Here is a 14651-nt window from a genome sequence, read left to right as displayed (position 1 = left end):
TGTTGGGGTTTAAGGCACATTTTCTCCATGTGTGCGTACCAACTGGATTCTCAAAATGACAGTGAAATGAAAAGCAAAGCCAGGCAATGAAGTCATAGTTTATATGCTCATGCACTCATTGTCTAATTCGATCATTTATTCAGCAAATATTTATCAATAATATCTTGTGTGCTTGGCACTAGAATTAAGCACTGGGGTTCAGTAGAGTGGTTGCCACCTTGGGAAGCAAACCCAACCAACCGAGACAGTTAAACCCAGTGTGTTACATACTTAGATGTGCAGAATAGTGATCTATGTGAGTTCATAGAAAAGGTGTTGAGGATGAGATGTGAAGGATGAATAGCATCTAAGTTACGTAAAGAGGAAAGGTAGAGGTAAGGACTATGTGTGGAAAAGGGAGTAGCAGGTGAGACAGCTGAAGACTGCAGTATTGCCAGCAAATAAATGTAATACAAAGAATGTTCTGACTGTTACCCAACAGGGAGGGTCGAAGAGGACCCTTCCCTGTGGGCCTCTGTTCCTAGTAAGGATGCAAAGAAGAATCTGAAATCTTACAGTGGCAAAAACTAGTTCGTTGAAGAAAGAACTAAAGAACACCTCAAGGAAGAAGTGGGCCAAGCCAGAAGAGGGACTGGCAACGGAATAAGATACATGGTTTCTAAGACAAGGCTTTTACATATTCATATAGGTGGGTGGGGAATGACAGTTTTGATTGATTGTTGCAAGTTGCAAAGCAACAGGCTCTATTGCTCATGTCTTTCCCATAATTCAGTCTGTCTTAATTAGACGTAGGCATGTATAGAATATTTATGAGCCTTTTATAGGCTCCGGGCTGCCTAAGGTCACTTGAGGACACAGCTGTGCATCAAGTTGTCATGTGCCCAAGTTGGAGAAGCCCCTGTGGTTAGTTTTATCCACTGTGTGCCTAGAGAGCCCCAGAGTTGGAAAAATATGTGGTTATTTTATATTAATAGCCTATCCATGAGCTCTCCTGGGCCACATTGCAGGGTATCTGGGGTGGGGTTTAGAGATTATCTTGAATCTTTTTCTGTTAGACCACCCTGTGTTGCTCATGTCTAACTTCATAATTTGACCTGTAAAAAAAATTAGAGCATTTTTGTTGAGTAGGAGAATATATTGAAGAGTTGGGTTTTGTTTTTTTAACATATTGGGATATTGACAGTAAATAAAAAATTTCTCCTTTTCTTCTTACTCAACTATACATTATGTTGTTTGTGCAAATAATTTGATTACTAGGAGAAGAACATAGTCTAATGAGGAGCAATTCATTCCCAATTTTTTTTCGAGGTAAGGTGGGGGCGGGGGAACACAGAGGGTAGAAAGTGTTTTGTCCTCTGTTTTAAAAGAGAAAATGTTTTCAAGGTGTTTTCTTACATTATAAATTCAATTTTTTAATTCTGGAAATAGTGTATGGTCCTCCTGTGCTTCCCTGGCTCATCTGGTAAAGAATACGCCTGCAATGCAGGAGAGCTGGGTTTGATCCCTGGTTTGGGAGGATCCCCTGGAGAAGGGAATGGCTACCCATTCCAGTGTTCTGGCCTGGAGAATTCCATGGACTGTATAGTCCACGGGCTCACAAAGAGTCAGATGTGGCTGAGTGACTTTCACTGTGCTTCCCAGGTGGCACTAGAGGTAAAGAATCTTTCTGCCGAGGCAGGAGACACTGGTTCGATTCCTGGGTGAGGAAGTTCCCCTAGAGGAGGAAATAGCAACCCACTCCAGTATTCTTGCTGGAGAATCCCATGGACAGAGGAGCCTGGTAGGCTACAGTCCTTAGGATCACAAAGAGTCAGACAGGACTGAAGCGACTTAGCACACGCTAGTAATTCATTGGTGTCCAACGTAGAAATGAGCCTGACCTCAGAGAACTGCCTTCAATGAGAGACACAGCATTCATCAAAAAATCATACATATGTTCAACTCTAGGGGAGCTACAAAGTCGAGGTGTGTGATGGTGAGGGAGTTGGGCTAGTTAGGAATTTTAGATGAAGAAAAGTCTGAGACTTTATTTACTGACATAGTTAAATGGAATCTTCTTTAATGAGAAGGGTGTCATATAATTAGAAATCTGGTGCCGTCATAATTTAATTTTCTGAGCTTGCCACAATAGGTGTTGATTTGAATTCATTTAAATCACTTGTATCACGTACCTCTTATTGACTTTACATGTTCTAGCAAAGAGACCTAGATTACTGAGAATACGATGAATGTATCAGAAATGATTATATAATTTTGAAAGAGGATATTGACATTTGCAAGCAGGTTAATTTAGAAGCCTGTTAGTGTTATGGATTTAAGCATTCTGGCAGATTCTGAGTTCTTATTGATGAAACTCAGGAACCAGGATCTATAAAAAGATATGTGATATGAGTAAACCATCAGAGAAAAATAATATTCTGGGAAAAGTGAAAATCAAACTGTCACACATGGATATGCATTCTGGTCATTTAGACAAATATGAGTCTAAATAGTTCAATTATCCAAGATGAAACCTGTCACTTGTCCTGGAGTTACAGAAAGCTGATAAATATAAAACCGAATAATGGATGAAAACCAGAGATCATTTATCCGGGAAGTGTTAAGTGCCTCAAGTAACAGATTTTATTTTTTCAGAAAGGGTTTTAAATGATGTGTAGTGAAATGCAGGATTTGAATGTCTTTGCTTGGGTATCTCAACAGCAATATCTTTTCTGGGTGACTCGATCTTTGGGAAAGTTTTCTGGCTAAGTTAGATTGATGATTTAATTGTTGTTGTTCAGTCACTAAGTCATGTCCAATTCTTTGCAACTCCATGGACTGCAGCATGCCAAGCTCCTCTGTCCTTGAAGTTCTACAGGCAAGAATACTAGAGTGGGTTGCCATTTCCTTCTCCAGGGGGTCTTCCTGACCCAGGGATTGAACTGGGGTCCCCTGCGTTACAGGCAGATTCTTTACTGTCTGGGCCACCAGGGAAGCCCAGTGTCTCCTGGAGTGTGCTCAAATTCACATCCATTGAGCTGATGATTTAATTACAGTCTGAGATTTAATGTCTTTAACTGTAAATTTCTTACTAACTTTCGTTGGGTAGAGAACAGTCTACTGAAGATTGGGATGTGGGAGGTAATAGAAGAAATTGGGTTAATCAAAACTCTTACATTTTAGAGTCTCAGGATCAGCCTATGTCTTGAGAAATCCCTGCGCGTTTCTGAAATCCCAACCTCGAGGCACCTTGGGTTTTCCCAGTGTCCTCTGGCTTAAGATTTCCACTGTGATGCCCTCTGGGTCTTATTCTCTTTGGTTCACACACATGCATTTAGGACTTCTGTTCCTTTGGCCTGCAGGTTCTGTACAATTTTTTCAAGATCCTGCTTACTGCTTTCCATGGGGGCAATAACGGAATTTAGCTAATTCATTTAAAAATGCTATTAGCATTTTTGTGTCTTCGTATTCCCCTCAATGCTTCAAATTCAAAATGGCTTTCCTACATGTGTTACAATATAGTTGCACTGCATCAGGATTCAAATCTCCAGTAGAGAGAAATATTCTGTTTCATGCTAGTGGCATTTGATTGAGAACTTATCTATTATCATCCTCAAAAATGCTTCCCTTAGAAAACATGCTTTCGTATCAAGAGAGACCTTGTGGAAACATGTGCCTTAAACTAGATGAGTAGATGAGAAGACAAGGTACATATCCAAAAGACGAGAGCCTTCTGTTTCAAACTTCTGTGAGGTTGAAAGAAAAAAAATATATCAAAATGGGAGGAGCGCATAATGAGCATAACATACTCGTTGGGAGTATGATTTGATGTGTTTATATTTGACTACATTTGATGTGTTCAAAATGGGCTTCCCGGGTGGCGCAGTGGTAAAGAATCCACCTGCCAATGCAGGAGATTCAGGAGACCTGGGTTTGATCCCTGGGTCGGGAAGATCCCCTGGAGAAGGAAATGGCAACCCACTCCAGTATTCTTGCCTGGGAAATCCTATGGACAGAGGAGCCTGGTGGTCTACAGTCCAGTGGATGGCAGAAGAGTTGGACTTGACTGAGCGACTGAGCAAGCATGCACGATGTATTCAAAATACATTGGTTTCCTATGTGCCTATTAATACCACCTGGTGAGTATAACATTTTAAGGGCCAGACATGTCGAGAAACCAGTGGCTAGTTCTGATCCTCCAGGTCTCAAGTCCCCTGTTGGTATCAATACTTCCCTCTCTAGGTGGTGTGTCTCCTCCTGCAGGGAGTCCCCCCTGATTGCTGTCCTCTCTTCTGCACAATCTCTCTCTGACTGTGCCACCTGGTCTCCAGAGAATGCTCTGCGACTCTTGGATATTTATTTCCTCTGTTGCATGTGAATCAAGGTTTCTATACCATCTCCCAATTTTACTCATGGAATAGGTGATTTTATTTCTTTCCATTTTTGATTTTTGCAGGCTATGTTGAAAGAGAAAGATTTAGTCTATGGTCATGTTTCTAAACGATGTGATCCCCAAAGGATACTCTTTTTTGACCCCAGGTGGTCATTTATCATAGCATTGCTTACAGAAAAATAACTATAAGAAACTCATTTATTTGATATTGTAAAACAGACATTTAAGTAACATAGGTCAAAGAGAAATTTAATGGAATTTAAGGCTGAAGGATAAAAACACTGAAATCTTGAGGGATGCTGCAGAATTCAGGGATATTTTTAACATCAGTGACTATATTAGGAAACGGTTATGTCTTCCTTGGGACAGTGCTTCTCAGATCTCAATTACAATGAGTGTAATTAACCCAGAACCCCAGCTGCCGTCGTCTGAAATCCAGGGAATGACAGTGCGCTTCTCATAGACAACTCCCAGCCAAAGACGGGCCGCCTGGTGTTGGGACATGCAACCCTTCTCACTAATGACTGACTCAAAAGCTCCTCTGTGTCCTCACCTACCTTTCTGAGGAAGGCACTGATGTCCGAGGTGATTGAACCCAATCTGCCTTCTTTCCCTGTGTTTCCCTTACGCAGGGTCATTCCTGATCCCAATCTGACTGTTCTTGGCCTTTCCTGTCTCCCCCCCAGTCTCTCTCATATGCAGTCCCCACAGTAAATTTATGGTATTTTAAATGTCAGTTGTAAGAGTTGCTTCTTGAAATATCCAGATTAACCCAATATCAAAGACAAAAAATAGCAAACTAAATCCTAGCAGGAAAAAAACAAAAACACAATGAATGTAGAAAGAGGGAAAGTCAATATGAGAAATTAATACCAAAAAAATGTAGAATAGAGTTAGCAAAGACAGAAGTTGGTCTTTCGGGGAAAAAAAAGCAATCAGGCAAAATTAATTAAGAGCTATAATTTAAAAACTCTAGTAATAAAAAAAGGGACAAAATTTTAGATGGAGCAGTGGTTTACAAAGATAGGAAACCACTCTGCCGAGAGAATTCTAATAAAAATTAAAATCTTACATGAAATGAATTATTGACCAGAAAATATAACTTACCCAGTATGTCTCTTGTAAAAATAGAAAGCTGAAATCGATTTATAACATTAAATAAGTAAATGAAAAATTAATGAATTAAAACTTTTTATAATAAAACTCTAGCATCAGAATATTTATGGTTAAGTTCTACCATCTGAGTAGATAATTCCAATTTTATAGAGCATCTTCCAAAAAAGAGGGAAGACTTCCCAATTCTTTCTATTGTATTAGTTTAATCCTTATACTTCTAGACAAGGGTAATAAAAGCAAGGAAGATTATAATCAATTTCACACATAAATATAATGGCAACAATATTAACCAAATATGAGTAGTCTTTTTTTTTTTAATTAATTAATTAATTAATTTATTTATTTTGTCATACATTGATATGAATCAGCCATAGATTTACACGTATTCCCCATCCCGATCCCGCCTCCCACCTCCCTCTCCACCCGATTCCTCTGGGTCTTCCCAGTGCACCAGGCCCGAGCACTTGTCTCACGCATCCCACCTGGGCTGGTGATCTGTTTCACCATAGATAGTATACATGCTGTTCTTTTGAAACATCCCACCCTCACATTCTCCCACAGAGTTCAAAAGTCTGTTCTGTATTTCTGTGTCTCTTTTTCTGTTTTGCATATAGGGTTATCGTTACCATCTTTCTAATTTTTTTCATATGAGTAGTCTTAATATTATGATGAATAAAAAATTTGTCACAGGAATACAAGGTATACTATAACATTAGATCTTTTATTATGTAAGTCAGAACAAATCAGAGTACAAGAAAAAATCAATTATGTAGTTATCTCTAAAGTTGCTTAAAAAAACTGTTGCTACAACTCAGTTCATGATTATTGGAAAAAACATTTTAGCACACTAGGACTCAAAGTGAACTTTTTAAACCTGATAGAGTAACAAAATTGTGGAGCAAATATTTTATTTAATGATGAAGTATTAGAAGCTTGACAAACCTAGACAGCATATTAAAAAGCATAGACATCACTTTGTCGACAAAGGTCTGTATGGTTTTTCTAGTAGTCATGTATGGATGTGAGAGTTGGACCGTGAAGAAGGCTGAGCGCTGAAGAATTGATGTTTTCAAATTGTGGTGCTGGAGAAGACTCTGGAGAGCCCCCTGGACTGCACGGAGATCCAACCAGTAAAGGAGATGAACCCTGAACACTCAGAAGGACTGATGCTGAAGCTCCAACGCTTTGGCCACCTGATGCGAAGAACTGACTGACTGGAAAAGATCCTGATGCTGGGAAAGACTGAGGGCAGGAGGAGAGGGTGGCGACAGAGGATGAGATGGTTATACAGCATCACTGACTCAATGGACATGAATTTGAGCAAATCCCTGGAGATAGTGAAGGACAAGGAAGACTGGTATGTCCATGGGGTCACAGAGAGTTGGACATGACTTAGCGAGTGGACAACAAAATCAGAAGCATGGTACCACTTTTTATTTAATATTCTTATTTCAGATGCCAGGCAGTCCAACAAAAGAAGAAAAGTAATAAAGTGATAAGAATTGGAAAGATACAAGATTGTAACGATCACAGAAGGTGTAATTATCTGTTTAGAGAACACAAACTAATCTATAAAATATAATTCATGAGAGTTTAAGGATACTGCTGGATATAAGACCAATTAAATATACATATATATATAAAATCCAGAAAAAATCATACTTATAATATATATGTATTATAAATAGAGTAGTACCTGGGTAAGGATTGGGAGACTAAAGAAACAGCAGAGTCAGAGCCCAGACCCAGCGTCACCCACATAAGGACAGTTATCTATCAACAGCTGTCACTGGGGGCCAGTGGTAAGTAGAGGAGGCTGTAAGATGTACTGACTTTAGATTAAGGATGAATGGAAGGAATTAACTTGCTTATTACAATATTAATGTTAGTCTTCTTAATGAACAATCTTGTTTTAATACTTAAAAAGTTTGTGTGATTCTGGTTTGATCAACGAAACAAACTCATTTTTTATTCTTCACTAAGTTTTTTGAAAGAATTCATCAATATATCTCTTTTGTCAAATTTCCCCCCAAAGCAGATATTAAAAAAGCAATATTAAAGCATAAAATTGTTACACTAAGTCATTCTTGACATAAAGTGGTGATTTAGGGGTTTCTCATTAATACTTTTGTCACTATTTCACTTTTATCATCATCTTTTAGATCTAATTCATTCTACCATCTCCTTTTCTACTATTTCCCCCAAATAAATCATGTACTATCTACTTTTTCCTTCTTTACAGCTCAGTGTTAATAATTAAAATTAAGTTTCTATTTTATTTGAACCATCAGAGTATAATACAATAGTCAATATAACTTTTAATTAAAATGGTGGTTAATCCTTTAGAAAAAATAAATACATTGATTAACATGAAACATAATCTCAGTTGAGTGGAAAACCTTATTTTAGGTGATTTCCACAGATTTCGTGTTCTTTAGACACTGAGAACTGTCAAAATCTCTGAGAAGACCATCCCTGGAGCAAGACAGTTTATCTGCTTCTAAAATTACTTTTAGGAGAGATTTTGTGAATAAAGAGGATCTACCCTTATGATTTGCTTAATTTCCTGTGCAGATTTTATTACATATTTTATATTTACACAGTTTTTCCTAGTTGTTGCTGTTTTTGAGTCACTAAGTTGTGTCCAACTCTTTGTAACTCTGTGGACTACAGCATGCCAGGCTTCTCTGTCCTTTACTATCTCCTAGAGTTTGCTCAAGTTCATGTTTACTTATTATAAAGATACTCTAAAAGGTATGAAATCATAAGGAACCTTCTCATGACCTGCAAAATGTATAGGTCAACCAGGAAGTGATGACTAGAATGACCACAAGCTGTTACTCAGTTCAGTTCAGTTCAGTCATTCAGTCGTGTCCGACTCTTTGTGACCCCATGAATCACAGCATGCCAGGCCTCCCTGTCCATCACCAACTCCCGGAGTTTACTCACACTCATGTCCATTGAGTCAGTGATGCCATTCAGCCATCTCATCCTCTGTTGCCTCCTTCTCCTTTTTCCTTCAGTCTTTCCGAGCATCAGGGTGTTTTCCAATGAGTTGGCTCTTTGTATCAGGTGGCCAAAATATCAGAGCTTCAGCTTCAGCGTCAGTCCGTCCAGTGAATATTCAGGGTTGATTTCTTTTAGGATGGACTGGTTTGATCTCCTTACTACAGTGCGGCACAGTGGATTCAGAATGTGGTTGTATCCATATATAAGTGAGTATCTGTTAGTCTTGTGGGTGGGATGAACTCATTGAAATCAGAGAGGAGCCTTAGGTGAACCATGGCTTGGACTCTCTGTCCACCTTGGTGTTACTTCTACTGTTAGAATCCCAGTTTCCCTCCTCGTGTATAGCACACACAAACTTACAGGATGGTGGTAAGGATGAGAAATAACCTATATGGCTATTTACCAGGGACATACTAGGTCCTCAGTAAAAGGGTAATCATCTTTTACTGCTAGGGAGTGACAAGCTTCCTGCCTTTTATCTCTTCCTTTCAAAAGCACCGTGCTTGTGATGAGGTTTCATAGCTAACTTGTCTGAAATGAAAACTCTGAATATTTGCACATCTCTTACTGGAACATGCACGTTGTTTTTACGCGACACTCGCTGGCCTGAAGAACGCCATATAGTGCATTCTGAGGGGGGGTTTTCTCAGTCAACAAGGTCCATTTACAAAATGATTGCTGTCTTGATGAAATGTGCTGAAAAATAGTGCACTATTTCACCTGTTACTATTTGAATTGGCTGCTGGTATGCCTTGTTCTTTAGAAAACATATTTATGACAAGAAATATTTATGTTGAGTTTGAAAGTTTAATGATTATTTTCCCTTAATCATTCTTATCTCATAATACTAAGTTGTAGGAAATACTTTCCATATTTTATAAATGAAAAATAGTGTCTCAGGATAAAAAGAATTGGGACTCAACTTTAGGTCATTCTACTGAAAAATCCTGTCTTTACCTCACTTCTATCACAAAACACAAAGCAACTATGACAACAGTAATAAGAGTTAAGAGTAAATGTCCTGAGAAATTCTGCTGGCAGTTGAATTGGTGAGTGAATAGCTGGCTCTGCTAGGATGCTATCTTAATTTCACTTTGTGGCCAGTTGCTGTGACTGAAATACAAAGGAGCTTCTTCCTAGAGACACAGAATGTGTTTTCCTTCCTTCAACAGGTCCTTGTGAAGCACAGACCTTGCAGGTGTCAGGTGCCAGATGATGAGCAAAATGGCCCAACTCTGGTTTCATAAAACTTATGTTCTAGTTATTTTGTTCATTGCAATCTATTACCGATGTCCTTTCAGCAGTATTAAGCAATGACAAGGAGCGAAGATTGAGTTTATAGATGAATATGATTAGAAATGACCAAATTGTTAGGCTGTGTACACATATGTCACTCACATCTCAATAAAACTGAAAGGAAGGAAGGAAGCAAATACATAAACACTTATATACATATATATGAATAAAAGAAATGACTCAATTTGGCCCTTGGGAATAATCACAATATTATATTTTTTTCATAAGAAACTCAATTGATCCTTTAAATCACACTTCCTTCTAAGTGTAAGTATCTGCTTGTTTAACTTGCTTTCATACCTACTCTCCTAAGCTTCTAATATGTCATGATTAGACTCTTGGTTCTTAGAATATTCAAATCTATCTCCTACTTCGTTTTACTGAGATACTCTTAGCTTGATTCTCCTTCCCTGGCTGTTCAGATGGTAAAGAATCTGCCTACAATGCAGGAGACCCAGGTTCAATCCCTGGGTTGGGAAGATCCCCTGGAGAAGGGAATGGTTGCCCACTCCAGTATTCTTGCCTGGAGAATTCCATGGATGGAGGAGCCTGGTAGGCTACAGTCCACGGGGTTGCAAAGAGTCAGACTTGACTAAGAAACTAACACTTTGACTATTAGTTAAAATTCATAGTGTTTTACAGTTAGAATTAAAATGTTTTAGAATTTTTCTGTTGATCATTGGAAGTGAATCAGTAGAATTCCATTTCAATTTGACCAGTTGTTAGAACTACTTACAAAATACTCTGAAAGCTTAAAGTAGTACCTGATATTTCTTTCATCTTTTTAACTCACATTTAATTGAAAGGCTTTTAAGGTGGTAGATTTTGTATGATTCTTAGAAAAGAATAATCTGACAAGAAAGAATCTGTAAAAATGAAATAAAAAATAAAACTGCTAGTAAAATTTATGATCCAGTTTTCACAAACCCATACTATTTTGATGTTTATTTTATGTCTAAATTTATCAGATAATTGGTATGTCAATAAAAACCTTCAAATAGTAAATAATAACACATCATTATTTAAGTTTTATTGTTATTGCCATTAATATAATTCCTTTCTTCAACTTTTTTAATTTAGATTTTTTTCATTCAAGCCATCTATTATTTATTTAAAATCCTATTTCTACTTGTTATCTGTTATTAGGTATAAATTCAACTTCATCAATGTCTTTTAAATGCCTAAAGTTTTACAAAGACTTGACATAGTATCCTATTTGTCCTTGACCAAGAATACATTTATTCTCATAAAATTAATTTTTCATCACTAAGTTGATGACTTTTTATTACAACTTTATTATTTTCATTCTGATAAGTGATGTGATGCTAGTCAAAAAGTTTAAGCATTAATCTTAATAATTAAAGTCATGTCATGTTCTAAATTGGATTGTGAAATACTGTTTTCACCTCACATCCCAAACAGGCACCCCAAATGTCAAATCACGTCATCTCAAATTTGATCCCTTAGTTTATTATGTTTAATTGATAGAGAAGGTGTAGTGCCAAGAATGTAATTTTAGTTTCCTATTTTTTCAGAAACCAGAGCCTCACTCAGAGTTGGGAACAGAACATTTTCTACAATAATGGCACAATTATGTGTGTATGAAAAAGCAGTTTTTAGACTTTTTAATCAAAATTAATTTCCAAAGATATTATTGAAGTCTAACATTTTCTTAATGTTGGTTTCTCTTTGAAAATTTAAAGTCATGGAAACTACTTTATAATAGTGCAATACTATTCAATACTTTGCTATCAAGCCATTTAAAACTAACAATGTAAAATTAAGTAATTTTCAACCTTGATCCATAACATATACTTTTAAAATACCTCTGATTTTAATCATGTTGCCGACCTCCATTCCCTGAAAATCAAATTGGACATTTATTCAGGTGAGTTTGACTATATTGTACAGTACGTTAATCATGGCATTTATGATATTACATTCACTTGTCTATATTTGCAGTGACTAGCATAGTACCTGGAAGTTGAAAGGTATAGTAAATAAGTGAATGAGTGAGTGAATATATGAACTATATCCATCCAACCAAAATTGCCCAAGAAGTGATTTTGTTCCTTCTCAACTGGTAAATTCTCATCAGCTGAGTTGAGATTGATGGCAAAATATCATCAGTGTTTCACTTAATATACTTATTTGACAAATATGGTCTGTTTGGTTCTAGAAATAGTCCCGTGAACCAAGAGAAAGGGTAAATTTATCTAGTGCATGATCTGGTCTTAGGGCTTTTGTGTCGTTCTCAACTTTTCAGACAAATAGAGTTCTCTTTTTAAAAATTGTGTAGAGAATTCCCTGGTGGTTCAGTGGTTAAAACACCACACTTTCACTGCATGGGGGGCACAGGTCCAACCCCTGGTTGAGGAACTAACTTCCTGCATGCCTCGGGTGTGGCCAAAACATAGAAAAACTAATGTGTAAATGGACATATTCGCTTTGGCAATTGCAAAGTCTACGTGTTGCTTTTCTGCATTTTCTGTGTTTAGCTAGAGAGATTGCAGGCTGAACATACATCTGAGTGGGACAAGAGGGAGCTACTTGAAAAGGACAAACAAGGCCTGGAGAGAGAAAATAGAAGGCTGAAGGTCCGGGTGAAAGAAATGGAAGAGCTCCTGCACAGGAGAAATAGATTCGGTGAGAGCTCCGAAGGTCCTGATTCCAAGACACCAGGAGTTGAACTACAGGAGAAAAACAAGGTATGGGAGCTCTCTGGGAGCTAATGTCCTCACTTCCTTTGTATTTCTGCCCTGAGGCCTGGTGGGCACCACCTTACCTTTCACAACTTCAAGTCTGAATGCATTTTTTTGTGCTATCTCATATCTGATCGTTTGATCTTTTCCCATCTAAAATGTTCATGCATAGGAAAAGAGAGCGTGACTAATTTTGTGTGAACATGTTAAGAGTATGACAAATCTGAGAGTTTCAAGCTTTTCCAAAAGGAAGAAAAGCATGAACTTAGGAAACGACCTCTGTGTGTTTGGCTTCCTGTTATAGTTTTGTCTCAGTTATCCAAGCAGTTGATCTTATTTTTCAGTGAGTATTTTTCTCCATTAGTTTGGGCAACTATACAATTAGGATTTGTTGGAGGCTAAGGTAAATATCCACATAAACATTTAAACATAGCTGGTTCACTCCTCTTCGATTTCTTTTTAGTCTCAGAAAAATTATTTTTAAGTCAATTAAACACATCATGTTACAAATAACCTTTATAGGCTATGACATAAATGTTAAAACCTGAATTACAGTCACATTTTGACTTTGGAAAAGTTAGCTTGTTTTGGAATTTTGTCCTAAAGCCAATAGACATATTTACTGCTCTGGATGTAATTTTTTTGATATGTGGCTTTTAGACTTTTTGAACATTCTCTTAGCGGCAGTTGTAATGTATATGTGTTAGTGTCAATATGTTGCAAAACACACACAGCTTATTTCTGTTTCTCCCATGAAAGTAGCTATGGTACCTTAATGTTCCCTTCACTCAGTTCCTTTAACAATGAGTTAAAAATGAGTTTGAAAAGTTCATATTTTTTGAGTCATATAAATAGTTCATATCAGCTGTAAAAGCTAAATGGGCAGAAAAATTGAATTCCATATTACTTTTCTTTATTCTTTGTGATTTTAGGGATTTATTGCAAATATAAGATTAAATTGAATTAGTGTCTCATGACTTGGTGATGCAAATATCTAAAGTTAAGTGTTATAGTCAGTGATCATAATTTTCTATTGTACAGATTCATAAGCCATCAGTAATGGTATATGCTTCTAACATATGCACAATGGATAAATCTGCAGAGAGTGTTTTGCAGCTTGCCACTCATGAAAGCACAGAATTATTTCAATTATGGGGCAAGTTTCGATCATCAAAATATCTGTTTCCCTTTGATTCACTGAGCAGAGCAAGCACTTACTTATATTATACCCTGCGCCGGTCACTGCTCTGGATGCTGGTGCTGTGGAGATGACTGAATCATTATCCTAGACCAGCGTGGGCTTAGCGTCTGCCTGGGAAGATATTACACATCCATTGTTATCAATAACACATTGTGATGATGGCTAAGAGCAAAGTGGAATGGGAACATGAAAGAAGAAGTACTTCGTTCTATTCCACTTTGATGCCTTTCTGGTTATATCCAGCTGGTATAGCATAAAGCGTGTCAGTTAGGAAGTGTGAGGGCTGACTGGGGCCTGTTTGGAGCTGATGTGTGTGTGCATGCTCCGTCGCTTCCGTCTTGTCCACCTCTTTGCGATCCTGTGGACTGTAGCCCGCCAGGTTCCTCTGTCCATGGGATTCTCCAGGCAAGAGTACTGGAGTGGGTTGCCATGCCCTCCTGCGGGGATCTTCCTGACCTAGGGATCAAACCCACGTCTCCTGTAGCTCCACCGAGACACTGGGGAAGCCCTTAGAGCTGGTATATATGCCAGTGTGCCTTATCATGTTAGCAGACCACTCTGAGTTTAGATCTGGGCTCTTGGGACCAGTGTAGTTCTTTGCTTTAGAAGTAGACAGAGCTTGGAAACCAGGAAGATTTTGGAAGATATGAACAACTCATTGGGTGTGCTCATCAATCACAAGACTATTCCTTAAGTGTATATCGATGGTGACTGTAGGCATGAAATTAAAAGACGCTTACTCCTTGGAAGGAAAGTTATGACCAACCTAGATAGCATATTTAAAAGCAAAGACACTACTTTGCCAACAAAGCTCTGTCTAGTCAAGGCTATGGTTTTTCCAGTAGTCATGTATGGATGTGAGGGTTGGACAGTGAAGAAAGCTGAGTGGCAAAGAATTGATGCTTTTGAACTGTGGTGTTGGAGAAGACTCTTGAGAGTCCCTTGGACTGCAAGG

At 37.9% G+C, this 14651-nt stretch overlaps 1 protein-coding gene across 3 annotated transcripts in view; it reads left to right on the top strand.

Annotated features, from left to right (window-relative positions):
• Window positions 1-14651, top strand: part of CCDC102B (coiled-coil domain containing 102B) — a 266641-nt gene that overhangs the window by 87250 nt on the left and 164740 nt on the right. For all 3 annotated transcript variants that reach the window (XM_043889290.1, XM_043889289.1, XM_043889288.1), the window contains one exon: window positions 12292-12501. In XM_043889290.1, the coding sequence (XP_043745225.1) occupies window positions 12292-12501 (210 nt within the window). The remainder of the gene's footprint in view (window positions 1-12291; window positions 12502-14651) is intronic.

Source organism: Cervus elaphus, chromosome 27 (genome assembly GCF_910594005.1).
Source record: "Cervus elaphus chromosome 27, mCerEla1.1, whole genome shotgun sequence".
NCBI classification, from domain to species: domain Eukaryota; kingdom Metazoa; phylum Chordata; class Mammalia; order Artiodactyla; family Cervidae; genus Cervus; species Cervus elaphus.
This window is presented reverse-complemented; position numbering and strand designations above follow the sequence as displayed.